Source organism: Phalaenopsis equestris, unplaced genomic scaffold (assembly GCF_001263595.1).
Source record: "Phalaenopsis equestris unplaced genomic scaffold, ASM126359v1 Scaffold000513, whole genome shotgun sequence".
Classification (NCBI taxonomy): Eukaryota; Viridiplantae; Streptophyta; class Magnoliopsida; order Asparagales; family Orchidaceae; genus Phalaenopsis; species Phalaenopsis equestris.
The window spans coordinates 2,869,858-2,880,395 of NW_018164953.1; the positions used below are offsets into that span (position 1 = coordinate 2,869,858).

General features: G+C 32.3%; 1 protein-coding gene across 1 annotated transcript in view; it reads left to right on the top strand.

Moving 5' to 3' along the window:
* The window catches only part of LOC110028559, a 10,129-nt gene extending 3,361 nt beyond the window's left edge, over positions 1-6,768 (top strand). The window contains exons 4-5 of the mRNA XM_020730459.1: positions 6,139-6,191; positions 6,448-6,768. Of these exons, the coding sequence (XP_020586118.1) occupies positions 6,139-6,191; positions 6,448-6,606 (212 nt within the window). The 3' untranslated portion in view covers positions 6,607-6,768. The remainder of the gene's footprint in view (positions 1-6,138; positions 6,192-6,447) is intronic.
* Positions 6,769-10,538: the final 3,770 nt, after the last annotated feature.

The window sequence follows — 10,538 nt, forward strand, 5'->3', positions numbered from 1 at the left end:
TATTATTATTATTAATTTATTATATATTATAATTTATAAAATTTAATTTTTAAAATATCATAATTTTTTATATATAATTATTTTAAATTATTTTATATTTCGAACAATAACGATTCGAACATGAAAGAACGCAATTTGTTTAGCTAACCGAACGAAAAAAAATCGAACACGAACTCATTGACGAACCAAACACGAACTATTCGCAAACAACGAGCTTTTTTGTTAGCCCTAGTTGTGTTGTGTGCCAGAAGATTTGCGGTAGCAAAGAGATAATTTATTGTCTCAATGTTGTACGAAAATTTAACACACATAAGTAAAGAGAAAGTAATAGTAGCAGACACTAAGACTTTTTACATGAAAAACCCGGTAAGAAAAAAATTATGGGCTTATCTCCATCAAAATGATCCACTATAAGATTGCAAGTACAAATTTAGACCCTTATTCCATAAGTAAAAAATTGTTGTAATGTCACACAAAGTATAATGTGTTTGCACACAATATGCAGAAATATTCGTTGTATTCTGAATACATCGCTTGAGAGCAGCTGCTACCGTGAGTTACTGTCAGGTTTTTAATACACCATGTTCGAGGTAGTCTTTGCGCGGTATTTAGGGTACTTCATTACTCACCAGTGTTTTTGGTTACCCAACAGTCTTTCGTTATTCACTAGAGTTCTTTTGTTACTCAACAGAGTCGTTCGTTATTCAACAAAATATTTGATTATTCAACAAAATTTTTTGTTACTCAATAGAGCACTTTGTTACTCAACAAAGTCCATCAATGGCTGTGAGTAGGGTGCGATCAATGGTAGTTGAGGGCAACCGGTGGATTATGTTCGACGGCGGTCAGCAGCTACGGAGGCTGGAAGTTATCGCTCGGTCTTTTGTTCTTAACTTCACTGAAATTAGGCTCCTCTTCCACTTTCTCTTCAAGTGAAGAGATAAGATTTATTTATAGGCTACAGGAGAGGGGCATTTTGGTCATTCGGTCAATAACTCCCATAATCACCTGATCAAACGACCCAAGTTGATTCCTCTTGATCATATGAAATTTTTTGATGATTTGAGGGCCTTAATGATCTCATAAGTAAACAATCTTAAGCTCGTGGGATTCCTCTCGTCGAGACGCTCAATTTGACTATAAGTGCGTCAAATTTGGAGTTTGTTTGACTATTAAATTTAAAGATTTGATGCCTCTAAATGTAATTTAATGGCTTAATCTGAACTTGATTGGACTCGAATTTAACCAATTTTAATATCATCAGGCTCGTCACGTCGAAACGATCATTTTGAATATAAACTTACAAAAAAGTCCTGAATGATTTCAAATTTAAATTTTAAATGTTTATTGCACCAAAAATGCATCGAAATTTGTGCTAGATGATAAAAATTTGTTGATGATGCATCAAATTGGCAGCGAACTTATGATGGTTTGAGCATGTATTCTAAAAGATTGAAAATTTACCAATTAGATGGATAGATAAAACTATTGTTTAAGGGTTAGAAAGGATGACTGCTATTTAGTACATGTATCTATTTGAGATTTAACCAAAATTTAGTTTTAATCTTGCAAAATAGTTTTTTTTGAGAAATTTAAATTCTAATGTCTTTTAAATTCCGATTTAAGTTATTTGGCTGATTTTATTAGATTTTATGGGCTAGATTTATGATACTTACATCTCGCTCTCGTAATGCTTATCTTGCCCTTGTTCTCTCCTCAACTCTCTCTCTCTTCTCTCCTTCCAAGCTCAGTGTATGTTGCCAGTAATCTCTATTAGTTTTAGTTTCTCACTTCTCTATCTGGTTACTGATTTTCCTCTTTTATTCAAACTTGCAGATTTATTATCGTTGTTCTTCTTTTCCATGCCTTCTCTTGCTACTCTGTTGCAGTTTATTCTGTCTTCTTGCTGCTATGTTGTGATTTAGATCTTAGATCGAAAGGTTTATCATTGAGATTTATTATTTTGATTAAATCCCATTCACATTTAAATCTACTTCTTGAAATAGGCAATTAAAGAAGTTACCATCAAAATACTTTAAGAATTGAACAACATTAGGATTTACTAAATATGTATTTATAGAATTACTAAATTTTACTTGACAATCCCACGTATTGTTTAATGACTCTTTAAGCTATTGTTTGCGTAGGATTGGCTTTACACCTCTTGTAACACTTAATTTGATCACATTAAAAATGAGGAATTATAAATCAGACACAAATAGTTGGAATAGTTCAATTGATGGCAATGTGGATTATATTGTTGTTGTTATTATTCTAAAGAAGTTAGGCTAACTGTTGGTTATTAATTTCATTTATCTTTAAAAGGTTGATTTTTTGTATGAGAGGCCCTGATTAACCAATTGGTTGCTAGAGGCTAGTTGTTGAAAGTGTTTTTTGTAGTCTCTTTTTAGGCCTTACTCTATATTTTTTGTTTTATTCTATTGTAGCCCATGTTAAATTATAAACTTACAATAAGTGTGAATGTTTATGACAAATAAGCTATATTTATATGGTATAATTTGATAAATAATATTCTTTATTTTATTGGCTAATTCTAATTTAATTTGAATTTTGTGATGTCATAATCCTGTTCGACAAATATTTACACGAGCTTTTAATTATAGTAATATCAGATAATTTTTTAAGTACTAATTATATATTATCTTTTTTTTACTAAATTGTGAACTAATGTTGTATAATTTTGTAGGGCAATTTACCGATTGCAATTTAACAGATAATGTTGCTTTAATTTAGGAAGATTTACATACATGCCACTCAATTCCTATGTATTTTCTTATTGACACCCCAATGCCAATTTTTACATACATATCACCTTACCTATGCATGAAAAGGTGTATTTAACTTTCAAAAAGTTAAAATGGTGGCATTTTTTATGTGATTTGAAAGTTTTTGGTGGTATAAATGTAAATTGAACTTTAGGTGTGATATGTTAATTCGTAGGAATTGGGTGGGTATGTAAATTCTCCTTAATTTTATCATATATTTCAATGAATATTTCATGTCTAGCTTAATTAATAATACTAAATATTATGAGTAAGTTATTATAGCATGTTTAAAAATGTTATTCTTTGGTGGAAAGTCTGTAGAACCTGATGATATCCCAATTGAAGTGTGGAAATTTTTAGAAGATTTGTGAGTTTCTTGGTTTACTGAACTCTTTAATATTATTTTAAAAACTTAAAAAACGTCTGAGGAGTGGAGGAAGAGTATTTTGGTCCCCATTTTTAAGAATAAAGGGGATGCACAAGAGTTTGCAAATTATAGAGGAATTAAGTTGATGTGTCATACTTTAAAATTATGGGAGGGTAATTGAACATAGGTTAAGACGTATTACAAAAATTTCTGATAATCAATTTAGATTTATGTCGGGCAGGCCTACTATGAAAGTTATACATTTATTGAGAGGTTTGATGGAGAAGTTCAGAGATAATACGAAGGATCTACATTTGATTTTGATTGATTTAGAAAAAGCTTACGATAAGCTTCCAAGAGATATCCTTTGGAGAGTTCTTGAGAAGAAAGGTGTTGATATGACTTATATTTAGTCATTAAAGATATGTATGCTAGAGTTGTTATTTGTGTTTGAATTGAAGGAGGATTGACCAATTATTTTTCTATTTCTGTTGGATTACATCAGGCATCAGCTTTAAGCCCATATCTTTTTGCTTCAGTTATGGATGGTCTTACTGAACATTTACAGGAGGATGTACCTTGGTGTATGCTTTTTGCCGATGATATCCTTCTCGTAGTTAAGACAAGAGAAAAAGCCCAGAAAAAATTTGAATTATGGAGGTCTACATTGGAGTCTAAAGGCCTTCATTTGAGTAGGACTAAAACTGAATACATGGAATGTAATTTTAGTAGTAGTAGCTCTAGTGACAGAAGTGTAACTTTGGGTGATCAAATTATTAAAAGATGTGAAAGATTTAGATATCTCGGGTCTGTTGTTCAAAGCGATGGTGATATAGATGGGGATGCTAATAGTAGAATTCAAGTTGGTTGGTTGAAGTGGAGGAATGATTCGGGCCTTTTGTGTGATAGAAAAGTACCGCTTAGACTGAAAGGAAAATTTATAAGATTTTGGTGAGACCTGCAATGCTCTGTGGCGTTGAATGTTGGCCCTTATAAGAGAAGCATAATACTAAGTTAAGTGTTGCCGAGATGAGAATGATTAGGTGGATGAGTGGTTTTACACTTAGAGACAAAATGCGAAATGAATATCTTCGTGATAGGGTTGTTGTAGCTCCAGTGACAGACACAATTAGAGAGAGTCGTTTTAGATGGTTTGGTCACTTTAAACGCCGACCATCTGATAATTCAATTAGGTGAGTAGATGTTTTAGATTCGACTTATATTAAGAAAGGTAGAGGTAGACCTAGGAAGACTTGGGCTTATTGTATAAAAAATGATCTTAATTTATTAGAACTAAATAAAAATATGACACAAAATAAGATGAATAAGATGCAATGGAGAAAAAAAAAGGATTCATGCAGCCGACCCCACATAGTGGGATTAAGGCTTTGTTGTTGTTGTTGTTGTTATTGTGGTGATTAACATTAAACTTATTATAGTAGTATTCTAAAATTTATAATTAAATTTATTGATGCTTTTAGTGTCATTATTTATAGTTATTATTATTTCCTATATATTTGAACTATTTCAATTATATATGACAATAATTATTATAAGATTTTTTATTGATTATGTAGTTTTCATGAATGACGCGCTTCTATATTCTGTTTCAATCTCTTTGTCAATTTTATAATTTCCTTCAGGATTTGGTTTTGGTTTTTTTTTTTTTAAATGTTATGAAAATATATTGTTGTAAGCATGAATAAAAAGGGTCATCAAATTAGTGTTCAAATTACAGCACACATGAAATTTGCTGGGTCCCATTGATATAATTCTATAGAAATTTGATAACTATTTAAATGTTTCAGTGAATTTTCGTTTAGAACTTTCTAAGTGTCGGGTGAAACTCATTCGAGTCAAAATTGAAATATTAAGGAGTTCAATTTGTTTTAAACTGAAACTAATTTGCTAACATGAACACTTAAATCCATAGCAGATTCAAATCCGGAGATGCGAATCACCATTGATGCTGTGAGCGAAGGGCGAACAGTCTTGAAGACAGCATCATGCACCTGATTGGGGCGCAGCTGGAGGCTGCAAAGCCGATGTCTGTGCGTGCACTTAACGCGTTTGATATAATTACTCAGTCATCGGCGCTGGATTTATCATGGCTGTTTGATGAGGAGGGGAAGGGGAGGAGAGAGGAGAGAGGAGAAGAGATTTACATCGATAGTGGCGCCAGAGGAGGTTTTGGGGAGTATAGAGGAAGCTGGGAGGAAGCTGGGGTTTGTGTTTGAGAGGAGGAAGGAGGGGGTGGGGACTAGAGGAGCGGGAAAGTGGGGGGCGGTGTTGACGGTGGAGGTGGGGGAGGTGGCTCCTGCTATGCTGCTTGTGACGGTGAGGGTGGAAGGAGGGAGCTTGAAGGAGGAGAGAGTTGGAGGTGTTTGTTGGGAGGAGCTGAAGACTGAGCTAGGAGACTATGTATTATTTGCTAGACACTAGAGGAGAAGACTGAGTTAGCTGAGTTAGTTGAGTTAGCGGAGTTGATATTGTGCATTATTGTAGTACCAGTTCTTTGTGTTGTGTAATATTGTGAGGGCTTGAGACTCTTTAACACCCATGGCTAATTTGATTTTGTAAAGGGAGAAAGAATTGAGTGAGGATCGCATCAAAATTTAGTTGGGATGTTCTTATTTAATTTCTTCCTCATTTGTGAATAGAAAGTAGGGTGGGGATTTGTTTTTTGTTTTTTTTAAAGGAAAGGAAACTTTCAAGATTCAGAACTTTTTTTTTCTTTTTGGGTTTCTTATATTTCGTGTGTGTGTATTGGTAGGGTTTAGGAGGGAGTAGATTCAATTAATCAATATTTTGAGAACTAGTGCGATAACTTCTGTGTTGTTTCCCCAATTTAGTTCATCAATCATTTTTTTGAAAATAAAAATTTAATGAATTATTATTTTTTTCATTTCTGTAATCTTTATTTGCTGCTCTTGTTGAACCCTGCTGGATAACCAATGTATGTAAGTCTCATTTTCTGTTTTGCAGTTGCTCAGCTCACAACCAAAATCAAGCATCTATCATCAGTTCTACATAAGAAGGTGAACTACCATGTTTTTTTGTTTTGGGCATTTACATACATACCAGCCAAATCTTTACATACCTAACACCTAAACTTTACGTTCTACATTTTTTCCACCTAAATTTTTTACATTGAGTAAAAAATATCACTTTTTTTACTTTGGGAAAGTGAAATACACATTTTCATGCTGGAAATACATAAGAGTTGACTGGTACGTATGTAAATGTTCCTTTTTCATGTATTCTGCATGAATTATAGTGTACGAAACCATACAGGACAAGCATTCTCGAAAAGGGCTCAATGAAATGGTTCAACATAGGAAGAAACTGCTTAAGTATCTTCGGAGAACAGACTGGGATTCCTACTGCCTTGTTCTCTCCAGGCTTGGTCTCAGGGACATTCCAGATTACAAGATTCCTGAGTACAAGAGTTAATTATTTCTTTCTCTTCTCTGCAAGGTATGCTGCCTATACCAAATGTTCCTCGCTGTTAGGTGCTTTTGCAGTGATTTGTTTTTCAGCGATCTGATACTGTTTTAATCATTATTACAGATCATAAATTGTTTTCTTATTGAAATCATCACATGAGCTTTATTCCTTTGAAGCTTTATTTTTTGCAGCTTTTTGCTCTTGGAATATTGTTGGTGGGCTTTTTTTGCTTTTTTTTTTTTTTAACGCGGTATAGATTAGAGTTCTGATGGATATATTTCCGTTGAGATTTTCGTTCTTTTGTTTTTTATTTAAATTTTTTGTATGGATGTCTAAGATGTTAATTAGTTCACCGGTATAGCCTTAAGTTGGTTTCTCCTGGTTCAAGCTGCATAATTTTTTGTTGTGGGCTGTTTGATTCCACCTAGTAGGCATATTAAACATAAGGAATTCGGGAACCTGATACAAAATCGAAGATAGATAAAATATTTTTTTTATATTATATTTTAAAATATATTTATTTTTAATTCATTCAATTAAAAAAAAAACCTGCAATGCTCTATGGGTGATCACATTATTAAAAATGTAAACGGTTTAGATATCTCGGGTCTATTGTTTAAGGTGATGGTGATATAGATGGGGATGTTATTAGTAGAATTCAAGTTGGCTGGTTGAAGTGGAGGAATGCTTCGGGCCTATTGTGTGATAGAAAAGTTCCGCTTAGACTGAAAGAAAAATTTTATAAAATGGTGATGAGACCTGCAATGCTCTATGGCGCTGAATGTTGGCCTTTAAAAGAAAAGCATAAAACTAAGTTAAGTGTTGCCGAGATGAGAATGCTTAGGTGGATTAGTGGCTTTACACTTGACACAAAATGCGAAATGAATATATCCGTCATAGGGTTGGTGTAGCTCCTGTGACGGACAAAATTAGAGAAAGTCTAGAGTTGTCTTAGATGGTTTGGCCACATTAAACGTTGACCATTTGATGATTCAATTAGGAGAGTAGATGTATTAGATTCGACTTATGTTAAGAAAGGCAAAGGTAGACCTAGAAAGGCTTGGGCATATTGTATAAAAAATGATCTTAATTTATTAGAATTAAATGAAAATATGGCAATCAATAGGACACAATGGAGAAAAAGGATTCATGTAGTTGACCCCACTTAGTGGGATAAATGTTTGTTGTTGTTGTTGTCAACTAAAAAAACCTTGAGATATTTGGATTTTTATGACTAAAACCCTCATTAAGTCTGTCGGGGGTGAAAAAATTTAATGTAGCTTGACTCGACTTGTTTACACCCCACTTCTACCTTACCTTGACACTTTAGCTGCAACTGCATATTTGCCTTTTTCTAACATAGGGCTTCGCCTTTAAGGTATGTGCAAGGCTTCGCTTTGATGGGCCTCAGGTTAACTATAATCGCACAACCTCTACTATGATGCATGAAATCGAATTTGACATGCGAGCGAGGCTTGGCTTCAAATTTCATGAGCTTTGGTTTACCTATGCACGCAAGACTTCGTCTTTGATGCATGAGTTCAACTTTGATACGAGCAAGGCTTGGCTTTGACTTCTGTTACTACTTTGACTTTGACTTATCGACGTCAAATCCCTTTTCTGAGTTGTTTCTAAAATTGGTTCTTTAGATTTTCACTCATTCACCATGAGATTTTGTTTTTCTAAACAAGAGAGAACATAGTGGTGATAGATTAATTTAGATAATCATTCAGATAACAAGCAAGACATTGGATTTAAAGAAGAGCAAATACCCTACACCCATTTAGATTCCATAAATAAAATTAACACTGGAAAATCAAATCATATTGCACCAAACATGACAATATTTTGATAATACAAAGACCGAGCTACTAACATACCTTAAACCTGGTTTTTTCAAAGAATGGCTTGAATTGCATCTTCATCTTTCATTTCCAGCTAATATGGTGTTTGCTCCCCACAAAGCCTCCCTTCTCGATCAGAAATGTTATATGATTTTGTTGAAGCAGCCACTGAAGAAATTTAGGGTTTAGTTACGGCAAAATTTTCTCTTTTTTGCATTTTTATAAATTTGTATTTGTTTTTTTTTTTAAAATATGGTGGCAGATTGACTAGATGAGGGTGAAAGCGTTATTAAGGAAGAACTGATGCTTGTCCTAATGATGTTAATGATGTTGAGTCTGATAACTCTAATTGGTGACACACTCATATAACATGTTTTGTATGATTATTTTGGGCATAATATTGATGTTTATTTTTTATTTTTGAGGCCTTTTAACATTTTGGAAGTGATTTTGATATTGACAAATCATATTGCAATTAAAAAGGATTAATGAATGTTAAAGTTTTTTTTTTTTTTTTTTTTGTATTTACATATCTAACACCCAAACTTCAATTTCTTTACTCGCACATACCTCCTTACCTATACATGAGAAGGTGTATTTCACTTTTTAAAAGTTAAAATGGTGGTATTTTGTATGATATATGAAATATTTGGGTGGTATAAATGTAAAAGGTAAAGCCTAGGTGCTAGAAGATGTGTTAATTGATAGGAATTGAATGGTTTGTATGTAAATGCCCCAAAAATAAATTAGATAGGAGCTTTTTACAGTGTTGACATTCACTACATGCCACTTAATTTAAATGTTATATTATCTTGAGATTTTTTTTATTATATATTATATATTCAAATTGTATGTTTATTTTTTTGGCCCTTAATAGTTTATATGTAACATTTTTTCACTCATATGTTAGATATCTCATAGTTTCTATCCCTTGTTTTCCAGAAATCTTTCTTACATAACTGTATGCTTAATTATTACTAGCCGTTATGTTAAACCTTCTAGAAGGTTCCTTGTCTTTGGCTAATTAACTATTTATCATGAAATTACATGTTGAATGTCTTATATAATCAAGAGTAAATATCGTGTGAATTGGTAATAAAGACAACTGAAAAATCTTATCCTGAAATGCGGCCTGCGGGAGTCGACCCGTGGTCTGCATTTAGTGTAGAAAACTCAAACGCTGTAGACAACGTTTTTAAAAACGTGCAAACCAAACGATTAGATGGAGATTTCAAAAACGCCCCGCACTTATAAGTTGACCCAAACAAGCCCTTAAACTCTTGCTGATTCTTTTTTTTTTTTGGAAATTGCCATACATATCACACAATTTGTATGTATTTACATATTTAAGACCCAGTTTGATATTTATATGGGGCATTTACATGTGCCTCTCAATTGTTGTATATTTACATATATAATACAACATTTCATATGTACATATAATTCAAATTTTTGACATTAAAGGAAAAATATCATTAATTTTTTAAAAGAAATCGTACATATTTTAATGCATAATTTTTTGCGTCAGTGTTATAAATATAAATATACAAGTTTAGGATTTAGATATGTAAATACATATGCATTATATGATTATAAATTTGTGTGATAATTGTCATTTTTTAAAAGTTAATTATAACGATATTTTTATGTAATATGAAAGATTTGAATGATGTTTATGTCAATGTGAAAGTTTTAGGTACTCTTGCCACCACTTTATTTTTTTGCTTAATTTATATTTTAATTTGAAATAAAATATTTTTAGTGGTTATTATATTTTAAAATATTTGTAATGCTCCTTTGAATATTTGTAAAAATAAGTTGATTTAATTTTAAAAATTAAAAAATAAAAGTACTTAAAATACATTAAATTAAATGATATGTTAAAAACATAATAATAGTTAAATAAAAAATGAAAATGATCCCAAATAGGTCTGGATTTATTAGATATATAAATCCATAAGAACTGTGTGTTATGTATGTAAATGCCCCATTTTTTTGACTAGGTTCGTATTGATGTCCCACCATGCCCAACCATTGTAGGTACTATCCAAATTAAGCGAGCAGATGAAAAATGATTTAAGGGATATATATAAG